General features: G+C 41.6%; 2 protein-coding genes across 2 annotated transcripts; one reads left to right on the top strand and one right to left on the bottom strand.

Moving 5' to 3' along the window:
• The first annotated feature begins 683 nt into the window (after window positions 1-683).
• On the top strand, window positions 684-2,503 carry bet1 (Bet1 golgi vesicular membrane trafficking protein). Its single transcript, XM_079231833.1, has 4 exons — window positions 684-821; window positions 953-1,059; window positions 1,178-1,234; window positions 1,719-2,503. Exons 1-4 carry the CDS (start codon window positions 803-805, stop codon window positions 1,872-1,874), a joined length of 339 nt encoding a protein of 112 aa, XP_079087959.1. The 5' UTR covers window positions 684-802; the 3' UTR covers window positions 1,875-2,503.
• Window positions 2,504-2,621: 118 nt separating this feature from the next.
• On the bottom strand, window positions 2,622-23,082 carry LOC306748597 (putative acyl-CoA dehydrogenase 6; the record flags this gene model as incomplete). The annotated part of the gene is made up of 9 exons (XM_079231783.1): window positions 2,622-3,069; window positions 3,706-3,856; window positions 5,475-5,636; window positions 6,569-6,742; window positions 6,956-7,123; window positions 7,562-7,668; window positions 9,279-9,408; window positions 14,125-14,245; window positions 22,882-23,082. 9 exons carry the CDS (start codon window positions 23,080-23,082, stop codon window positions 2,979-2,981), a joined length of 1,305 nt encoding a protein of 434 aa, XP_079087909.1. The 3' UTR covers window positions 2,622-2,978.
• Window positions 23,083-23,500: the final 418 nt, after the last annotated feature.

Genomic DNA, 23,500 nt, shown 5'->3' with positions numbered 1-23,500 from the left:
ATCTATATAATCTCACAATGATGGGCCAGTGAAGTACCATACAGTCGTCTCCAGGTTCAACTTCTCTACAACGCACCATATGACCAGTCCACTCGTCTCTCTGGTCCCACTGTTTAGGCAGGTCACGGGGGGGTGTCACTGAAGAGGCTCGCCATGTGTTGCAATTAACCAAGCCTAATTGAGATAGATTTTTGAACATTGTGGAGGTACAATAACACTAATATAACCACAACCCACAGTGATCCTTAATTGGATAAGCTTGAGGTGGCCCGGCACGTGCTGTGAAAGCAAATATTTATAACATTTCCAGGCCCAGACTCAGCTGCAGCTTTTCTGTTGAGAGTGAATTAGGTCCACTTGCTTATTTAAATAGATTCACCTGTATTTCCCCCATTACCTGTATTTTCCAATGCAAACTTTTCAATGCAAACAAATGTAAAAAAAATATTGAATATTGAATATTCACACACACGCACACGCACACGCACACACGCACACACACACACACACACACACACACACACACACACACACACACACACACACACACACACAGTGTTTCCGCTTATGCATGCTTTATCTGTGTCTGCATTAACGCTTCGCGCTTGTCGTCGAAGGATTGTCCTCGTCGGCCGCCGTATGATGACGTGGCCTGTGCTGTTGTGCTAACGTCTGTGGTACAAGCTCGCCACAGATACCTCGTCAACGTTAGCTATCATTTATAGCTCATTTGGTCAGACTTTGTTGTGTTAAACGTGACAAAGTTAAACGTTAAACCACCGGACAACTTCACTGGGTCGAGATGAGGCGCGCCGGTTTGGGTAAGAGACAAACGTTTGGTTTTAAGCTCATGCTTGACCTGCTTTCTAGCTAATGTTGTTACCATATGTACATCAATGGTCCTTGTGGAGATCAATTATTTTAATATAGTATTAATTATCGTTTTTGTTAGGCGAAGGAGGCCCTGGCAATTATGTGGCAAGTGGATACAGTGTGCACGAAGAGGAAAATGAACACCTACAGGAGGGACTGAGAGCGAAAGTCAGCGCTTTGAAACACGTACGTTATATTAATGAATGTAACGCTACGTTATGATTTTTTAATTTCTGTTGAATACTACAAAATATATGTGGTTGTATTACATGTAATATGATGTATTGTTACTTGGTATTCACAGCTGTCTATCGACATCGGAGCGGAAGTCAAATACCAGAATACAATGCTGGACGATATGGCAAGTTTCTTCTTTTCTTACTAACCGTTCACTAAACATGAGTGGTGGGGAAGTTATTCAAGATTATCTAACTAAGTACTAATACTGTGTAAAGAAATGCTTATTACAAGCCTTACGTACACAAGTGTTGTCAGTAAAAGCATTCTAAGTATTATGTGTTTATTTTAATGTTGCAGCTGGTTGGGTGGAAGCTGCTTTTACATTTTATGTATTGCTGGGTATTTTTTTAATCTAATTTATCATATTGGAGAGAATGATAATAGTTTTGTGTTTTAATGATATATAACTGTCATAAACAAAGTGGCATAAAAATAACTACAGTATATTTCCCTCTGAAGTGTAGTAGAGTATAGTTATTATGATTATAGTGCCTCACAATTGTACTTGCATATAACAGTATTTCAAACCCAGGAAGTGCTTCTTACAGTGTATTTGTTTACTGGTCTGCCTGGACTTTAAACTTTGTATCCTTCTCTCGCATTAGGACACAGACTTTGACTCAACAGGCGGCCTGCTTGGTGCTACTATCGGCCGAGTGAAGCAGCTTTCCAGAGGCAGTCAGACCAAACTGCTGTGCTACATGCTGCTCTTCTGTCTTTTCGTCTTCTTTATCCTGTACTGGTTCATCAAGCTGAGGTGATAAGTGGGCCCTGTTGGACTTGGCCTCCTAACTCCCCTTCATCAACCACAGCAGTTTGTGCCACTCCGATGAGTCTCAAAACTAGACCCACACAATGTTGATGGGGAGAGGCAGGGATCTTTTTGTTTGTTAAGTGTCTCAGCTGTACATGTACCCACATCTTAGTATTTCATGAATAAAATCCCCCAAATTGAGTCATTTAATAACTCCTACTGATGCTATGTGACTGAAAAGTAAGTAAATTGGGTCAAAGACGATTAACGACCATGTGAAGTAGGATTTGTATACTTGATGCAGACATGGACAGTATTTGGCCCAATTTACCTGGATGAGAAGAGACATAACATTAGACGTGTAACAACTGTAGAAGATACTGTGTCAAAAACCTTAATGCAGTCGGGGGCACATTGAGATGTGATAAGAGATGAATTGGCAAATCGGTCAATACAATGTTGTGTTAAGTAATTAAGTTATAGAATGCTACTTGAAGCAAATCTTTTTTTGCTTTTAAGAATGAATGTATGTGTTACAGCAGTTGCCATCCATTCATGAATAACAGTGTTTCTTTGTATTATTTTGGTTGTAAATTTTTTTTGTTTTTTTAAAATGTAAATAAACAAATTTTATGGTCGCAATTGACCAGTATTTGTGCTACTTTAAAAGAATGCATTGCAAACATTAAAACTGAAATGATATTTTACCCTTTTAGAAATTTGTCAATGACAAATACAATGTTAACATCTTTGCTTTATATTTATTTTACACATGTTATTTTTACACACATTTTACTAATACTATTATAAAAATAGATTTAGTCTGTAAAATGTTTAATCTCACTCATTACAAATAACACAATTCAACTGTAGGCTGCTGTGTGCTCTTGAAAAACAAGAACAAAAGGAGCTTAATCATTCTGCGTGTTTGAGCTGATCAGACCACATACAGTTAAAACAATCAAAGGCAAATTACTATAACAGTCTAACTTCCTCGAATATGTCAAGTACACTTAGGTGATTTGTGTTTTGCAATTTATTGGGAAGAATTGGCTCATTGTCTGCAGTGGAGCAGCATCCATCAGTCTGTCTGGTGCAGATGTTTATGGCATCATTGCTTGGGTAGTGTGTCCATGTACTTGCAGATGATTCCCAGCATGACCTCATCAGCCCCTCCACCAATTGATATTAACCTGGAATCTCTGTGGAAAGGAGAAAGTTAATACAAACGGGTGTTTTCTCTGTAACAATCATCACAATTCATTTGAATAATTGCAGCAATGATTTTTTCCCCCTCAACATTGTAACATTGTGTATCCTGAACCCCTTGTTCATCTGCAATATATGCTCCATCAGCAGGTGTCAGCACTGTGTCAAAAAAAAGTCTACAGATTCTGAATCGGTCCAACAGGAGACAGACTAATTGCATGTCTTAAAGAATGATTATTACTTGATCACATGCTATGTTTATGTAGATGCCATCAATCTGATTTAACTTCCTCATACATCTACCATAAGCTGTATCAAGCTCCTGCCAACTGGTGCGGTTGTTTCTACCATAGAAATGTTATACTCTCACAAAAAGCATAGTTGGCAGCGAAATATTCAAAGTTGGCTAGCAACCCACACGAGTGACTGGTGTTGCTATGTCATGGCTTTGCGGACAGATATTTGTTATTTTGGACGAGATACAAAAAAATTAAAAGTGCACACGGCTGAAAGTAATTGAAAATCATGGTATTTGCTATAAATCACGGATGGAGACTATGTTGTTTCAAAACCAGATCCCTTAACAAGAGACATTCTATGTCACAAACCTTTTTTCTGACCACCCTCACCTGTAAAATCTGCTGACCAGCACGTCACTGGTGAAGCCCATTCCTCCCCAATACTGGAGACAGCTGTCCCCCACTTCCCTGGCCAGGCGGCCCGCCTTTAATTTAGCCATGGATGCCAGCTTGGTGACATCATTGCCTTTAATGTACAATGCTGCAGAAAGAAAAAAAAAGAAGGACAGACATTGTGACACAAGCATGGAAGATTGAAAAAGGTCCCGTTGGATAAAAGGGAATTAAAAAGAATGTTGCGAGGGACACAAAGACCATAAACAAATGTGGTTCGGATTCAGAGTCACTGGTGCCTTGATTCAAGGTATCCTCTGAAGGAACATGTGTGAGCTGCAAGAATTTTGCGTGTGTGTCTCTGCGCGTGACCATCTACCTGCGCCAAACCGATTTAAAAGCTTTGTTCTGTTTCTGGGCAAGAGAATTGGACCAGCTAGATGAATTCAATCAAAGCTGCTGGCCACTGGACTGGTTACAAACACAACGAGAAAATCACAAGACCTTGAACATCCGCCCGCCAGATGCACACCCACATATTCACATCACAAACACTGCAGTGTAAAGCACATGGTTATATACTTTGGAGGAGCTGTGCATGTGCCAGTTTTCAAGTGGCCAAGCCTGTGGGTTTTGAAGTTATGCCAGTACACACAGAAACAACAGTACTTTAGTTGAGCAAACCAGCCATCAATCGCTTGAACCGCCGTCTCCCCCTGTCCAAATCCAAGTGTCCTTGAGCAAGATACTTAACTCCAAATTGCTCCATTACAAAAAAAAATATCTATGTTCTCTGAGAATCAAATATCGATGAACACGATAACAATTAACTAATATAATTGCATTGGAAAACAGAAAATGCTATGTTAGCATAGCTCTTGAACAATTGTGAAATATCGCTTAAAAAAATAAATAAGTCATAAATAAAAACAGGGAGTGAAAATCATTAGTTTCATGCAACTCATCCATGAAATTCTTTTTGCTTTGGCAATCTAGTTGCTAAAGCTAACAATTACTGTTCCATCTATAGCAGTCAAACATATTGTTGTTCACTGTTAACTTATCACTTATCAACATTAATCAACCACATTGGTCCCCAGCCTGAATGTTGTCCTCTATCTCTGAAACCAACCTGCTGCATCGTACATGGACAAATGACCCACTCAAGACTAGTTTGACATTCGCATCATTCTTACAGCGCCAAGTCAACTGTGGCCTTTGCTACTGAGACATTAGTCTTAAGTGCCACACAGACAGCTGCATCCTTTCATTTGGGAAGACTTTCCTAAAATACTGCACATACAAATCCAAGCATATACTGTATGTTCCTCACCTTTAAGGGTATTATGGATATGCAATATCTGAATGTGGAATAACTGTATCTACATTATCTTATAAGGAAAACATAATCTGTCAAAGGTGTTTTCTGGTAGATAAATATATATTTTGGAAATAAATGTTATTTTTTACTAATAAATAATATTAATACTAGCAAAAAGGTTCGGCAATACATTTGTAATTAGTTAAAAGGAGAGAAAAAAAACACTACACAAAGAAAGTTACAAACATACACATTAACACAGATAACCCGAGTGCTGCGATGATTCTATCACCACTATACTCATTCTGTGAGCCTCCATGCTCTGAGCCAAAAACAGAAGACATTATTAAGCGGGAACAGAGTCATCCAAATGCAGCCAACCCTATACCAAACATTAATATTTCATTTCCGTTATGTAATGTCTGTATATGAAAAGGGATCCCACCTGTGGCGCGATGGAGGAGGGAGCGTAGCAGCTCGACCTCCGTCTGCAGCTCAGCCAACCTGAAGTTAACTGACTGGTGGTAGAGGATGGGCTGCTTGAAGATCTTCCTCTGCCGTGTGTACTGGATGGTCTCCTGAATGATGTTGTCCATCATGGTCACGACTGGAGATGTTACGATAGAGAGACAGATATGACCTCACTACTACTACTACTACTACTACTAATAATACATTTTATTTGTATAGCGCTTTAAAAAATAGGTACTCAAAGCACCTTACATGGTAAAAACAAATAATAGAAGCAACAACAATATAACAAGAGAGATGACATGACAGCAAGAAACAACACAAAAACATACTGAACTAGCATCACAAGTAAAAGCAGATTTAAATAAATTAGTTTTAAGTGCTGTTTCGAAAGTGGCGAATGACGGATGGAGTAATGGAGAAGGCTCTGTTCCCCAGGTCCGATGCTTGGACAGAGTAAGGGGGTGAGGAGGTTGGCGTCGGGAGATGTGATGTTGGGGTGTACGCATGTCGGTGCAGAGAGGTATGAAGGGGTTTCGGGGTTGTGAAGGGCTTTGTAGGTGATGAGGAGAATCTTGAACTGGATTCTGTGTAGTTGAAGATTATACTACTACTACTCTCTGTGAGTGCTTGTCTTTTGTGTCTCTGATATATGGTGATGCACAAAGGTTTACCAGGCTGGACGCATCAGTTTCAGAATCAGTAACAGAATTTGAAGTCTAACTTCTCCTTAACATTTTCTCCTAAGTTCTGCCAAAGGAAATATTGATGCATGCTTGCTACTTCAAAAATCAAAAGCAAATAACTATTTTACAGAAGATTAATGGCTTGAACTATGTGACCTGAACTCCTTAATTCTTGGAAGCTATAACGGAAATGATACCATAATACAATAAACTGGCAATTTACAGTTAAGATCTTTAGGAGCCAGAAGAGATCTGGTGAAAAACTGGAGGGTGAAGGATTAAGTGAAAAAGAAAAGTAAATAACACGAACGATGATGTCTGATTACTGGATACGCTCTGGTGGGAGGGAGAAATGACGAACTGTAAAGAAAGGCTCACTCACCATTGGCCACGGCCCAGAGCCTCTCTTCCTGGAACTGAAGCATCTGATAGGTGAAGCCCATGCCTTCCTGGCCAATGATGTTCTTGCAGGGCACGCGAACGTCATCGAAGAACACTTCAGCTGTATCTGATGACCACATACCGAGTTTATCAATCTTGCGGGCGATGTGTACTCCTACAGTGGGAAGGGTAGGGAAAGACGCAGTTACGTCATCGTGCATCTATCTTGGCAAAGGCACACAAATAATAACAGATTCTATTAATAGAACGGATACAGATACATTCTGTAGAGAGAAAGAAAATCCTGTTGTTTGGCTAATGTTTGGTCTTTTTGTCCAAAACAAATACAATTCTGCTTTTACAGGAAACAAATAATTAACAGACCTACCTGGCAGTGTCATGGGCAAACAGATGAGGGATTTGTTCTTGTGCGGAGGCGCATCACTTGTGTTGGCGAGGAGACACATCCAGTCAGCCTGGGTTCCGTTGGTGGTCCACATCTTTCCCCCGTTGATCACATATTCATCCCCTTTCCTCACTGCCTTGGTCAGGATACCTGAATTGATGTGTGGTGGAGTGTGTCCATGGGTGGAGAGTGAGAGAGAGAGAGTGAGAAAAAATGGGAGTTAAGTGTAAGGACAGAAGGTTAAATGCAAAGTTTTAACAGATGAATAATCCAAGAAATGCAATTTTGGCCCCTCAAATGAAAAGATTTGGGAGTCTAAAGCTGGCGTATTCAAACCTAATACATACTAATCCAGAAAAAGGAAGCAAAAAGTAGTGAAATCTGACGATGGTGAACGTAGGCCAATATGCAGTATTTCACATTCATCATGCCATCCTTTGCTCCTGAGAGAATATCAGTGCCAAATTGATTGTAAAACTGCTGCTCAATCATTTCTGCAGCATGAGTTCATTCAAAATGGTCCTTAAGGAGCTTGAAGGGAAATTATATGATAATAAATGACCAGAAGATGATGAAGGAGAGACGTACTTGAGACATCAGAGCCGGCTCCGACTTCACTAACTCCGAGACAGGCCACTTTGTCCCCCGTGATGGAGGGAAGGAGGAACTCTTCCTTTAGCTCTGCTGAACCAAACCTGCACACGTATACGAAGAAATACAAGCATGTTTGTACGTATTAATTAGCAATTACAAAATTCACACTAAGGGGAATCTAAGAGCATTGTTTGTCGATTTCCTACAACACTTCTACATTTACAGCTAATACAAACATGATCGTCAGGCGGCTGATACAAGTCGGGTAAAACTCTAAAACTGTGCACTGCAACTACAGAAAGAGAGAGCAGGAGATCGTTTGGTGCTTTGAAACCACACTGCCATGTTTGAGGCAATTACAGTTTCAGTGGACCAAAGAAGGGAGTCTCATCCTAAAGCTTCCATGATGCTCTCTTAGCACTAAGACGGTGTTGCAATCAAGTGTAAATCCCCTAATTAAGCTCCTGAGACTCAAACTGTCTATGTCACTGAATTATGTATTCTGCCACCAGCAGCTGGTTCATAGCAGGTTGATATCACAGAACAAGCCAAGGTCCAACATGGGTGAGACAAACAATTACTAAATATATCAATACACATACACTCTCTAGGGAGTATAACTTTGATAAAAGGATGGACAAAAGGCCATATTGTCTACAACATCAACCACGTCAGTAAAACAGGGCATGAACCATAAAATATTTGGCCAATATATCAGAGAGCTCATATTCTCTGCATGTCAGAGTTTTATCTTCATCTGTATAAGTTTGCCAACATTAAAGTCAAATATATTTGACACAGAATATAGTAAAAGGTACCTGAGATGATACTCAGATACAGCAGTAAACGTCAGCTTCAGTTGTTTACACAGCGGAGCAGATGGTGCAGCAGAACCTGTTATAATTGATTCACAGTAAAAACCCTCTGCCTCCAGAGGTGATATCCTTGTAGAATTGGGTTCTTTTATTCAGCAGTAGACAGGAATACCAGTAGAAACAGTAGAGCTATAAACCGTCCCGTTATAGCATTCGTAGCAGTATAAAATTGGTTCTAACTGCATCACATTAAGTGCAGAGAGTGCAAATTACTGCTTGTTAACAAACGCAGCTGTTCAAATAATCATTCTCTGTATATAGACCAATAAACCTCAGGAAAATAAACACAAGCTAAAGATGATTGAAAAAAGGAAACGGTCAGCTCTGCAGAGCTGGACCAAACAATGAAGAACATTTCTGAAATGAAGATGTTTTTTTACTTTGTTTGGACTTTGCGTTGGTTTTAACAACTCATATGTCAAACACAATAAAATTATCTGGAAGCTAATTGGGGAATACAGTTGTTGGCAGGGTTAGCAATACAGGCAACCTTTTATCACCACAACATGAAGCAGGCCCATGTAAGGTGGATGTTTGAAAATGTTTTCCAGCTCTGTTACGAGTGACTCTAGTGAACACAAAGCAGAAATTGTCTCCCTAGTCCCCGACTAGTTGTTGTCCTTTTGATGAAAAAAAAGGCAGAGGTGGAAGGAGATTAGTGCAGCTAGTAAAATGTTGATTTACAACCAAAGAGTTGCTGAAAGGGAATAGAGAAAACACTGGATCTGGTGCACGTAGATCTAAGCTGCAAACTTTACACAAAAGACAAATATCAGTGGATTTAAATCAATACTGCGCATGCTCCGTTATTTACCCCAGAATTAATGGGATTGTACCTGGCCAGTGCAGGAGTAGCCATGTCCGTCTGCACACCGATTGCCATGGGGATGCCTCCACAGCGAATGTTGCCCAGCTCCTCTGAAACTGCTACGCTGTAGCTGAAGTCAAGACCCAGGCCTCCATACTCTGCACAGGACAAAAGACACCGACAGTTCATTGTACATTGTGTGGATTCTCATTTATAACCTTAGATTATAGATGTGGACCTTCACTACTCAGCTGAAAGAGGAAGCAACAATGGTGGACCACCTGGAATAAATAAGCCTCATCACAACACCAGTCCCCTTACACTTGCCTTTCATCCACCAACCCCAGCTCTCTTCCATCTCTCCTGTCGTCTGTGTCGAAATCCCTGCCTAATATGTTTCTGTACACACTGGTGTTTACTTGCATACTATTCTGAAAGTATCTGTTGGCACCAGGGCATGAGCTCAATTATTTACAGGATGATACCATTAATTGTGCTATCTGTAATTATGTGTAAAAAGTACTGCTGAGAGACCAGCAGCATTATGCAGATAAGGGTCACTGACACCTCAGTGGCATCTCATCGGTTCTGCTTAGCATATCAAACTTGAGTTTCATCTTTTGAACAACCCATTTAGTGAAAAAGTCCAAAATTGATGTCTATTTCTTTCATTCTGACAGTGGAGGCATTTGCCAAGACCTTAGGTCCTTAATGGAGTTGAACGGTGGATCATAAACCATGTTTAAAAGACCAGTTATCCTCATAAAGATGCTTCTCTTTTTCTTTTCTTGCTTTTGCCTTTCATCATCAGTCGCACCATCTTTTATGAAATGAATAGGCTTTCTTTTTTACAATAATATACTTAAAGCTAAAGGCAATTTTGTTCCACTACTCATGGACTGAGCTGGCTAATGTTCTCACTTTTATACTACGTTCCACTTTAAGTTGTTTGTGGTAAACAAACACACATTCAGATCATTTCAAACGATATGAAAATGTATGTTTTTTTTCTTCAGTACAATAAACTGGAAATCATGATCTACTGCCGGTCTAACAAATGTAACATGACAGTTATTCGTTTAGGACAAATCCCTTAATTCTAATGTCCTGTCAGCCAAAAGTAACAAGATGGAGCATTTGTGAAATAGTCAATGCTCAGTTTTCCCATGACTAAATACAGTGTGCTGGGTTGACTGGGTGATGGATACTAGCACTGACGGACAATGAATAATTATTAGCAAATTTACCACATGGAGGCACTCAAGCAAAGTGGTTTAATATCACTTGTCAGACTAGTTATCAAATAATGGAAAGCACCATCTGGCAGACCGTCAGAGAGAGACAGGGAGGAAAAAGAAAGAGGGCAAAGTAAATGGGTCAGAGAAAAAAGGAGATATAGTGGGACAGGCAAACAGGAGAGTGGGGAAGCCAAAAATAAGAGGAAACAGGTGCAGCTGTGCAGCGATAAGTCTCTGAGCACTGGAAGCCCTGTGGTGGATAATGTGGACTAAGGGAAGCACCGAGGTTTATCCCACTTTAAGCAAAACAGCAGGCCGTCTGGTTGAACAAGCAAGCAGAAGAAAAACAAACACAATTCTGTCACAAATGTCAATTCTATACACATGTTTCTTCTGAACACCAGATGTTCCTCAGCATATAGGTTCTCATCAGGAGGAGCTCCATATGAAGCCTGTATGGAAGGATATAGCTTGAGAGAATTTAAAGGTGCAGCACAAGCAGACAATGGTAACACCGAAGAGAGTACGCGTTCTGCTCTATGTGCCCATGAATGCAACACGAGCGCCCTGATGACAAAACCACTTCTACCTGGAGGGTGACAACATGGGAAAGAGGGCCGATGAATCACCGTCATAATCTTGGATCCGTGACAATTGTGTAACAATTATTCTATTACTCAATCCCTGAGTGAATGTGTCACCATAACAGTGTCATGTACGATAAAATGGGAGAAGTCGCTGCGTTAGTAATGTATTTGAAGACACACACAAGCCATTGTAATGCATGTATCGTAGTTTTTTAGAAATTGTGAGAAAGGAAACAGCCTGGACAGACAAGTCTCTCCAACAGCTTATTCATCTAAACAGGAAATGTATTCCGCTAAAGGGAAAACCGGGAAGGCTGCCAGGTTCTGTCAGGCAGGAGACAAGAGGCCGTTGTCATGGTGTGAACTGCGACCTCTCTCTCAGAGCAGAGGAAAGCAGGCAGGGAGCCAGAGGTCATCCCTGCCTTAGGAAAACTTCCCGTTCTCCTGTTTTGAAGGTACTAATGCTTTTCCTTGTGCATGGAAAAAGAGTGGAGAATAAGTGTTGAGTGTTCTTGTCAGTGGATTCAATAAAAAAAAGGGACATGCCGAGTTTCAAAAGATGGCAACAGGAACATCAACTTTGTTGCCGAGGATAAATCCATTAAGTCCACTCTCCCAGTACTCAGTTTTCCCCGATATTAAGTCATCGATGCCTATGGACGTCGGAGGAGCACACTTAGTCATTAAAGGCTCAGAAACCTCACTGGAATCAGACAGAGATGGATAATAACTGGTTCGTCTTCTTAACCCTTAAGTCCTGACAGTACATTTGTTTTACATTATGACTTGTAAAACATGGCACTTTTAAGGTTTACTGAGAAATTAAAATACACTGTATCAAGTAATTTAGTCTTGTGAATGGATCATTTTAGAGTTATTTGCCATAAAACAATGCATATTCAGAATTGTATCCCAATCCTAGCTATGAGGTGAGATAATTTCACTTATTTTCCATGCAGTTTACCTCTTCGCTTCCAACAAGACAGAATAAGGTTGGCTGGTGTGATCTCACGTTTATATTATGAATAGGTTATCAAATCTCACAACATTTGCGGATGTTTTATCACATGACTTTCTCTTTTTTGTACGAGATTGTCTTGTTATGCATTTGGCTTTGTGTTCTTCTCCCATTTTACCCGATAAATCATTTCTATTGAACAACCTACCACATTCCTGTTAACCAGCCTCTAAATCAATTAACCCAGTGCAGAATTCTTTGAGCGCCAGCTTCATTAGTGAGCTCTGCAGCAAAGCCACGTCTAGTTGTACACTTTCCTGAAGACATAACACCATGGCAGCTTTGGTTATTCCTTATATTCTTACAAATATTAAGCCAAACGCAGCAAAAAATATCGGCGGGAGTCCGATTCCACAGTGTGGCAACTGAGCATCCGTCTTTTTCACTCCAAGTTTTAAAGACTAGACCAAGTAAATGATACTGTACTGCAAGTATGCAAGGCCAGTTTAAATTGCATGCTGAAACATGTCAACCCTGACGTTGTTTCTATATACTTAACCAAGATAATCTACCACCTGATAATACAATGCGTCTCCACACAGTCTTTCACTGCATGCGCTGCTCCTTGTCTCTAATCCTGCCAACTAATACCTAAGCCTTGTGTACTCAGCACATTGTAATTCCCTCGCCCTCCCTCTTCTTTGACCTACAGACCTGTAGTGCAGTCCTCCTCCTCAGAGTTCCCTGTTCAACAATATTTGTTCATAGATTCGTTCTTTTCAGCGTCAAATGTCAGAACAGCTATAGTAGCCGTTTTACCACAGTGATAATATCACACCGAGACCAAGATGAGTAGCTGTGAATTATTTGAGAAATATCTATTTAATGCGTGAATAACTGAATAACTGTGACATTCTAAATCTCTGCCTCGGAAAGTCAAATACTTCCCACAAATCCCTTTATACATTCAGAATGAATCAGACATCACAACTATTTTGTGGTCCTGTACTGTACAGCTTTTATCCCGCTCCCTCCTTCATCCCAGCAGTGACGCAGCTGGGTACACATCTGGAAACAAGATATAGTGGAGCAGACAGCTGTTGCAGGATGTTGCTGTGACACCAGCAGCCATCATCACGGTGGGAACATTTCTAAACCAGACCAAATGTAATGCATGGCTAACAGAGAGAATATGAATGGAAAATTAATCCAGCTGTGAAAAAGAAATGCCTCATGCTCCTTGAAGCGGAGATGGTCCAGCAGGACACACTTTGATCCACCAATCCCTTCAGGCTGATTCTAACCACGTCTGATTCTGAGTAACTTGCTATTCTTATGTATTCTTGGATTTAAAAAAATGGTACCCTTAAAAGTAAGGCCTTTTCAATTCACAGATAAATTACAGATTTATCATTTTTGTAAAGGCAACAGAGACAGCATGTCACAAAAACACATATTATGAAGACAGGTGATTAGGGCATCCAGGTTAATGTATTAAAAGAAAGCAAGTAAAATGTTAAAAGCAGGGCAAATATACAAAAGTTAAGTCTAACATGTTAAACTGAATGTTGTCAGTAAGACACAATCAGACAAAATTACTTTCTAACAGCACGAAAGGTGCACTGAGTTTGGCACTTTGACATGACGGCTATTATCATTTCCCAGCAGGCTTATTATCTCCTTAGATCTTTTCAGAGAAAACAAACATCCCACAAAATAAAAAGGCTTCTGGGTATCTAAATCAAACAGACCTTTTCCCTAATCGCTCTGCTCGAGATAACGCATAAAACCCCAATAGAAAAATTAAACCTTTATATGTCATTTGTCTCGGATTTAAAAACAAAACAAAAGAATCACTCACATTTATGAAATCCTAAATTATTTTTCAGGCTCTCGGGGGCTGAAACATGTCCAGCATTTACTGTTAGTCAATTACAGACCTGACAAAGATACAGGTGGCCAAACAAATGCCAATTTTCATTCCAATGAGCAACGTCATGTAAAAACTCCACAACCACAGGAGTGGTGACTCAGCACCCAAACGCGTGTTTATGAAAATGAATGTGCTACTTTTGTTTTAAACACTCTTACCAACTGGTTTGTTGACTCCTAGAAAGCCAGCACTTCCTAAGATCTTGAAGACTTTATGGGCTGGAAACATTCGTTCCGCTTCCCACTGCTCGACGTGGGGGTTGATCTCCTGGTCGATGATCTAGAGCACAAACACAACAGAACAGAGATATGATCTGTTAATGTGTGTGTGTACTTGTAATAGTGGGCATAAAATCAACTTTATCATTTTTTTTCTGGTGAATTTTAAGCACATATTGCATTTTTTTCCTTATCATGATGCCAACAACAAATGAGAGCCTTGCTTTTCTATTCCCTGTTTCATAAGCGACACAATGACATATACATTATGAGTGAAAACATACACTGACTGTTTTACGAGTTTCCTGCTGTGCATTGCACATTTCTACTTAAGTCCATGTAATCTATCTCTAGCAGACAGCACAATAAGGTATTATATATCAATGAATAGAGAGCAGGCTGGAAAAATGTAATACATGGTGAATCTACAATAATGCAAAACACAATGACAGCATGCATAACATGCCATTTCCTATATGTGCACGCTTTTTTAGTCCCCTACTGAAAACCGAGGCTTGGCTAGTGATATACAATATGATACACAATATGAAAAGCTGCAGACTCAGAGGTTTGACCTCAATCCCATTCTGTGACATTTGGGAGCAGACAAATTGGGCTTAAAACAAGACACTTCTAGAATTTAGTGAATATTGGTAACACAAAATGGTAAAGTTGTCCAATAAAGCCTTGGGGTTTTGGGATATGGGTTTTTAAAGGGATGACCCAGAGACTTTTAAACTTGAGCGGTTAGTAGCAAATATTGGGCTGATATTCACAAACTTATCCATCCAACTATTTGAAATAATATTTTATTATATTTTAATGACTCAGTGTTTCCGCCATCCTTTTATTCTTGGCAGGGTAGAAAATCCTCTGAAGTAATATTTAGCACAGCATGCAAAAATAAAGCTCAGTACTGAAACCCATACTAATGGAATTCCTTCTTGGTTAGCAGCCACTCCATCTATTGAGCCGCAAAGCCTGGGATACCCTGCTGCCTGAAAATGAAGGATGGCTTTTTATTTGATTTAATATTAAGACAACATAAAGAAGAAACAGTGTGTTAATTTTGTTAACAAATGATTTTCACTATATAGGATGTGGATGTTGTTAATTGGCGGATTTTTATTAACTTCACATACCTCCAAATGTGCCAGATGTCTGCTCATTTCTATCAGAACTAAATACAATTATTCATTCATAAGGGAGGAACAAATGGATTCTAGTAATCTTACATAATTTTACATAACGTTCTTCAACATTGAGAGAAGCTTTTATTTGCCTCTCGTCACCATATTCCAGCAGCATTGTGCTTTAACAGCGCATCACCAGTGCCATGGTTGTGGTGTGCACGGAGTTGGTAGTTTGCAACCTGGCTTTGAAATTCACTTTAGAATGAGTGAACATTGATGCCGTGATTCATTTCAAGGAGCTAGAAGTGGTCCACAGCTGGAGAAGCACTTATGAAACGTTTGAGACGCTTTTGGGTGCAATTTTTCCAGGAACTCACAGAGAATAGGCTGCAAATATATAGTGTGGTATTTTGTTGTCAATTCTTTGAACAATTCTGCCCCTAATAGAAGGCTTTCTAAAAATAATCTTTTAGTGCCCATGATGTCAACAACAGTTTTGTGTTGGTATTAAGTACTGTGCCTGCCATTTGAATCAAATAAATTACCAAATAAATATATAAAACATATGAGCTGTGACTACGTTTCATGCTGAATGCTTTTTCAGTTCAAATTAAAATGTTCTCCAACTACTGGATTTGCACTTCTTAGCAAACATATTATAAACATCTACAACAGCTTCGCTATCGGTGTTATTCACTTTAATGCACAAACATCTTCCATGGGCCATGGTTTTAACAGAGCCATGACAATCTGCTCCAATGTGTTTCTCTGCTCAGAACAATACGCTCTAAATGGTGGGCAAAGCCGAAGAAAAGTAATAATCAGAACAAAAGAGGTATCTCATGGGACATAAAGAGGAAACATCAAATTCAAGTTTCGGCCAATGATCCTTAATGTTATAGTAAATGAGCCATGTGCAATAATCTGGATTGTGGAAAATAAACGCTATTTGACTATTCTTTCATGTAGACTTGGTTAAATCTCTGCTGGCCAGTGAAAGCACAACCAGCAATGAACGAGACTAATCTTGTGTGTTTTCCCATTCAAACTATAATAACAAAGTACTGAAGAAGAATCCAAAGGTTTTTTTCCAGGATTGCAAAAAGTGATGCACACTCATTTCGTCCTTCCAAAACACACAAACCCAAACCACCCAACAAGCCAAGAAAAACGCATTGGCTGAGGAGTATCTGTATATGAGGCAGATAGAAAACATGGAAATCATGTTTTTACTGCTTAAAACAGAAAACAGACACTACTTTCAACAGATATATGGGGGGCATGCTTGGGCCTGAATCCATGAAAATCAGGTGAGCTTACATAACATCCAACACAAGACCAAGCAGTATAAAAGACCCCTCACCTGCAATAAACTCATCCATGTTCAAAGTTCAAATCCAGAGGAGGGAAAGGGAGGGATGACTAGCTCCGCAGCTAGTCATCCCTCCCTTTCCCTCCTCTGGATTTGACCTTTCCTCCCATGTGACCTTTTTGTTTCCCTTTTCCCGCAAAAAAAGGGAAACAAAAAGGTCACATGGGAGTGATCCTTCATCTCGATTGTGGCCCATTTGTGTTGCATACCGGAACAATTTCACATCACTGAACCGCCAAGTGGGACAGGGTCAAGAACACGGTCAGGTCTTGCACAATGTCCAGTCTGGAGTGTTTTTCCGCTGGCACGCCACATAAAGAGGTTCCTAGCGCCAACCCAAACTGTTGTGTCAATGTAGGTATTTTTTAAATATTTATAGAATACAAAGTATTCAATATACTATATTCAATATACTGGGATTCATAAGTTTACATATTATACAATATTATCAAGACACTTTGTCAATTAGATTTGGAAAATTGTATGACAAATCGTCCTACTATGAGGCGATAGAGATTTGGCAGCTGTATTCAATGTAAAGAAGATATTAATATATGTGTGTCAATAATTCGCTAGATTATCAACAGACATTCCCAGCTGGTTATTGTTTTGTATGAACTACACACGTATGTAAATGAAGAAGAAAGTATACTCCTAATGCAGGACTCAAACGTATAATGTATCACATCAGTGCATTATAAAGTGTTTACAGTTCTATAGCAGAGAGGAAGAGCTTGTCCAGCCTCTCACTCACAGCAAGTCATGACAAGAGACAACAACTAGCAAAAGTTTGAACCACCATAAAGTACCAAGCAAAAAGCACATGAGGAGCCTCTTCCTAGAAGCGTTGAGGGAATATATTTTTGCTCCTTAATGGCAGAAGCTGACCTTCCTCTCTCACACATGCTTTGGTGGTTTGTACATGTGGGAGACAGGAACCCCGACTAATTTCTTTGGATGGGAAGTCGTTTCATCTATAAATGAGCACCACACCAGTCAGCACACACACACACACACACACACACCAGTCGATGTGGCCCTACACACTCCCCAACAACTGACCTTGGGCAGTCACTAAAGGATTTCCTATAACCCCATTTGTGTACCATCTATAAACACACATTATCCTCTAGTGAATTCCTTTAATAAACCATGCTGCCTCAAGTTCCCTTTCCTGCACAGCCAACATATTGTTCTGCATTTCCTTTTCATATTTTCATCCTTCCCATTATTCCCAGTGCTAGTTTATTTTCAACCTCCTTGCATCCTTTTGAAGGTTTAGTCACACAACAAGCGTCCCCCTATTTACCGCCACAGCTTTGCCGGCTGCTTAAAATTAGCCACTTGCAATTTTTGCAGTCTCTGTCTCCAAAGTCTGTCTAGTAATATGTATCCTAAATGAGTCATGCTGATTACAAATATCCGCTTTGAATTTGTAGGACTATAGTTTGCAGCCATTGATATTGAGCTTACAAAAATAAAAACCGGCACCATAACCGAAAAAGGCGAGGGAGACTGAGTTTTAGGGGGAAAACCTGGGAGAAAAAACATATTTCAGGAGAGTAAATCTTTACAACCTACAATTGCTGAAGCATTAAGGAAATAGTCAAACCAATTAAAAAGTCCCAAATAAAAATGTACTATATACAGTCATACTGGATAAATCTAAGTAAATAGGAATAGTTCACCTTGCCTTAAGGCTCCACCGGAGAGAATTTCTGATAATTTCTACACCAGATTATTTCAATCTATATCAAGCAAATAAATGGAGAAAAAAATAATATCCATCCATCCATCCATTATCAGCCGCTTATCCGGGGTCGGGTCGCGGTGGCAGCAGGTTCAGCAGGCCGACCCAGGCCTCCCTCTCACCTACAACACTTTCCAGCTCATTCTGGGGGATCCCGAGGCGTTCCAAGGCCAGCCGGGAGATATAATCCCTCCAGCGTGTCCTCGGTCTTCCCCGGGGTCTCCTGCCAGTTGGACGTGCCTTCGAAAACCTCTAATGGGAGGCGTCCAGGAGTCATCCTGACTCGATGCCCGAACCACCTCAGCTGACTCCTTTCGACACGAAGGAGCAGCGACTCGACTCCAAGCTCCCCCCTGATGTCTGAGCTCCTTACCCTATCTCTAAGGCTGAGCCCGGCCACTCTACGGAGGAAGCTCATTTCGGCCGCTTGTATCCAAGATCTCGTTCTTTCGGTCACGACCCAGAGTTCGTGACTATAGGTGAGGGTTGGAACGTAGACCGACCAGTAAATGGAGAGCTTCGCCTTCCGGCTCAGCTCCCTCTTCACCAAGACGGACCGGTACAGCGCCTGTTTTACTGCTGCAGCCGCACCGATCCGTCTGTCGATCTCCCGCTCCACCTTACCCTCACTCGTGAACAAGACCCCGAGATACTTGAACTCCTTCGCTTGGGGTAGGCAGTTTGTCCCCACCTGGAGGGAGCAATCCGCCGGTTTCCGGCAGAGCACCATGGCCTCAGATTTGGAGGTGCTAACTCTCATCCCTGCCGCTTCACACTCGGCTGCAAAACACCCCAGTGAATGCTGGAGGTCACAATCCGAGGAGGCAAACAGGACCACATCATCCCCGAACAGCAGAGAGGCGATCCCGAGACTCCCGAACCGGATCCTCTCCGCCCCCTGGCTGCGCCTAGATATAACACCCACCGGGAACGTGTCTGACTTATTACCGAGGATACGAACACAGCTCCTACTGCAGGTGTACAGAGACCAGATGGCCCGTGCCAACGGGTCCGGCACCCCATACTCCCGCAGTACCCCCCACAAAAACCCCTGAGGAACCCGGTCGAAAGCCTTCTCCAAGTCTACAAAGCACATGTAGACTGGTTGGGCAAACTCCCAGGACCCCTCCAGTAGTCTTGCAAGGGTAAAGAGCTGGTCCACTGTTCCACGACCGGGACGGAATCCGCACTGCTCGTCTTGAATCTGAGGTTCGACAAGCGGTCGGAGCCTCCTTTCCAGCACCCTGGCATAAGCTTTTCCCGGGAGGCTGAGCAGTGTGATGCCACGGTAGTTTGAGCACACTCTCCGGTCGCCCTTCTTGAAGATGGGAACCACCACCCCGGTCTGCCAGTCCATGGGCACTGTTCCCGACCCCCATGCGACACTGAAAAGGCGTGTCAACCAAGACAGCCCAACAATGTCCAACGCTTTCAGCATCTCAGGGCGGATCTCATCCACCCCTGGCGCCTTGCCTCCAAGGAGCTTTTTGACTACCTTAGCGACCTCTGCCAGGGATATGGGTGAAACCACCCCAAAGTCTTCCGGCGCTGCCCCCTCTCCGGGGGACATGTTGGCCGGGTTTAGGAGTTCCTCAAAGTGCTCTTTCCACCGCCCGACAATGTCCTCAATCCGGGTAAGCAGTCCCCCACCCCTGCTGAGAACAGCCTGGGGTAGCCCCTGCTTTCCCTTCCTGAGCCGTCGGATGGTTTGCCAGAACTTCCTTGAGGCCAACCGAAAGTCCTTCTCCATGGCCTCCCCGAACTCCTCCCATGCCCGAGTTTTAGCATCCGCGACCATCGCAGATGCAGCCCTTCTGGCCTGCCGGTACCCGTCAGCTGCTTCAGGAGACCCCTGGGCCAGCCAGGCCCGAAAGGCCTCCTTCTTCAGTTTGACGGCTTCCCTCACCCCCGGTGTCCACCACCGGGTTCTCGGGTTGCCGCCACGACAGGCACCGACGACCTTCCGACCACAGCTCCGAGCAGCCGCGTCCACAATAGAGGCTTTGAACATGGTCCACTCGGGTTCCATGTCCCCAGCCTCCCTCGGGATTTGTGAGAAGTTCTTCCGGAGGTGGGAGTTGAAGACCTCCCGGACAGGATCCTCCGCCAGACGTTCCCAGTTCACCCTCACTACACGTTTGGGCTTGCCAGGTCTTTCTAGCCGACTCCCCCGCCATCTGATCCAACTCACCACCAGGTGGTGATCAGTTGACAACTCTGCTCCTCTCTTCACCCGAGTGTCCAAGACATACGGCCGCAGATCAGCTTATACGATTACAAAATCGATCATTGATCTCCGGCCTAAGGTGTTCTGGTACCAGGTACACTTATGAGCCACCTTATGCTTGAACATGGTGTTCGTTATGGACAAACTGTGGCTAGCACAGAATTCCAACAACAAAACACCATTTGGGTTCAGATCGGAAAAAAATATTCTTAAATCCTTATAATGTGTATACTGTACAAAATAAAGTGGGAATCCCTTTTCCCCATATTACACAATCTGTGTTCCTCCTGAACATTTTGGAATCTGCATCCTCAGTTGTCCAGCCACCATCAATGTTCATCTACGGTAGTTCATACAAAAAGCCATCAATTAGCAAACCCTGCGGTACCAGAAACCTTTCCACATGACTCATGTGTCCTGACCTGACTTTCAGAGAGGGAAATGGTTTAAATATGGAGAGTAGGGGAGTCGACACGGTCATCACATGCAACACTATTACACAAGCTAGTACTGTTTCGCTAACAGATCACACCGAGACGCGTCACTAGAAAAGCTTTGCTTTACTACTTCACTGACTTCCTGTTTTGATGCCGGTAGATGTGGACATTGATATTACGATGAACTGAATCATGTTTCCGCTCTTTATTCTTGCTGTTGAATGAGGAAAGTATATAGTAGTGTACCTGGCGCTCTGCCTCGTTGTACTTTATTCACCAATTTCACATCACCTTGGTGAACAGAAAAGAAAAAAACATGGACGCTTGAAATTTACAATATTTGAGGATGTTTACAGATACTCTAATACCTCTACCCAACAGTAGTAGCATCGCCAAAAGCTAATATACAGAGCAGCTTCTACAGATACCAACACAGTCCACGGGCCTCATTTATAACCACAGCGTATGCACTAAACGGGGCCTAAGAGAGGCAGATGGGGAGGTGGTCTGTAGAAATGAAATGCGAGCGGCATCATTATAGATATAATGATGCCGCTTGCGTTTTATTTCACTTCATAACACACATTACTTTGCACTAATATATTCTCTGTATCATAAACAGTCAAACCAGCAGTGTTATTTGTGCTTAGTGTACTTAAATGTAATCACATTTCAATTATAAGAGATATAAACCAACTCAAACTTTAAATCAAACTTTGCTTAATATCTTATCAGCGCTCTCCTCAGCACAGAGGAGACGAGGAGACGAGAGGGCCGGACCACTGATGCTCGTGGTCAGCTGATGAAATCATCATCATCTTGAAATAACTTCAAATAGTGTTCAAGAACTGCAGAACAGAGCGTCATCAGTTTTCAATAATCTTCTTCGTATACAGTGCATACATCACCAACTACGACATGAATTTTCATATATCAAGTCTCTGCAGTGAACACAACTTTATTGATTTGTTTATGGTTTATTCCACAGTGACAGATACAGCATAGTATGCACAGACAAACTGTTATCAGCTATCCCATGCAAGAATATCTGGAGCAGAGGAGTAAACTTGGTGATGTCACACACCTTCTCCAGTCACCTCACCTGGCAAATCGTGTAATTTAGCAAAGTGTGGAAAGAAAGCTTGTGACAGCTCTCGTACAATTACTCCACATCCTTCATTATCAATCGTAGTCTTGTAAGTAAATAAATTGTGTTCATCTATACAACTTAGTTTTGTTTCTTTAAATGGTATCCTACACTGAGACTCGTGATGTGTTATGTTGCGCAATAGGTACTCTGGCATTCACTTTAAAAGACCCACTGATCAGCAGCTCACTTCTATGCATCAACATACATAAAGGGACTTTGCCTTGACCACTTCTGGTTGATGTGGGCGTGTCGAGGGAGGGTCGTGAGGCTGAACCAGCTGGAAGTTTGCAGGTTGATTTGGGGATTAAATAGCTCACTGGCAGCCGTACGCAAGATTTTTGTTACGTGCATTTCCTCCTTTGAACGTACGCAAACATTTAGTGAGGCTCCTACGCACTGTTATATAAACCAACGCTACATAACAAGCCAACTAGTGACCCATCACCCACTTTCATTATCCTGCTTCCTACAGTTACATTAGGTGGAATAACACTTCTGCTTTCAAACAACACACAGATATTAAAATATCCAGCTGTCGCCAGGTGAACAAAACAATAACCCAGCTTTTTGTTCAAGGTAACGTGGAAGCTTTGCTACGATGTAGCCATCCAGAAGACGTCAGCGTTACCTTTCTGAGGGACTCCTTTAATGCAAAGTGCTCTTGTGTGTAGATTAAATGGTCGCCCACAGTCTCTGGGGCACTGGACGGTACCGGGCGAGACGACGCGTTGTCTGACAACGACCGGACACCGACATGTGAGGGGAATTTGTAGAAATTACGGCTAATGGCCAGCTGGTTTAAACGGAGAGCTCCTCTGGGCAGCGCCATCTCTGTTCACAGTCGCCTGTCTGCGCATGCGCGTCCTGTGACCGTATACAATAACCTTTGGGAACTTTGGTTTTCTCCCGCTAATTAAACATTAACGCCAGTGGGAAATTAAATGTTGGTAGTGTTTGACTTTCTGTTGGCTTGTCTTTTTGGGGGGAAAATACCGTTAAACAAATAGAAGAGCTTTATAGCTATAAAGCTTCCACCACTTGGTTACCTATTTTCTATTTGGTTAACGGTATTTCCCAAAAAAAGACAAAAGCCAACAGAAAGTCAAACACTACGTTTATTTATATATATATATATATATATATATATATATATATATATATATATATATATATATATATATATATATATATATTTATATATATATATATATATATATATATATATATATATATATTTATATATATAT

This window comes from Taurulus bubalis, assembly GCF_910589615.1.
Source record: "Taurulus bubalis genome assembly, chromosome: 16".
Lineage (NCBI taxonomy): Eukaryota > Metazoa > Chordata > Actinopteri > Perciformes > Cottidae > Taurulus > Taurulus bubalis.
Note: the sequence above shows the minus strand (reverse complement) of the source record. Positions and strands in the feature narration are given on the sequence as shown.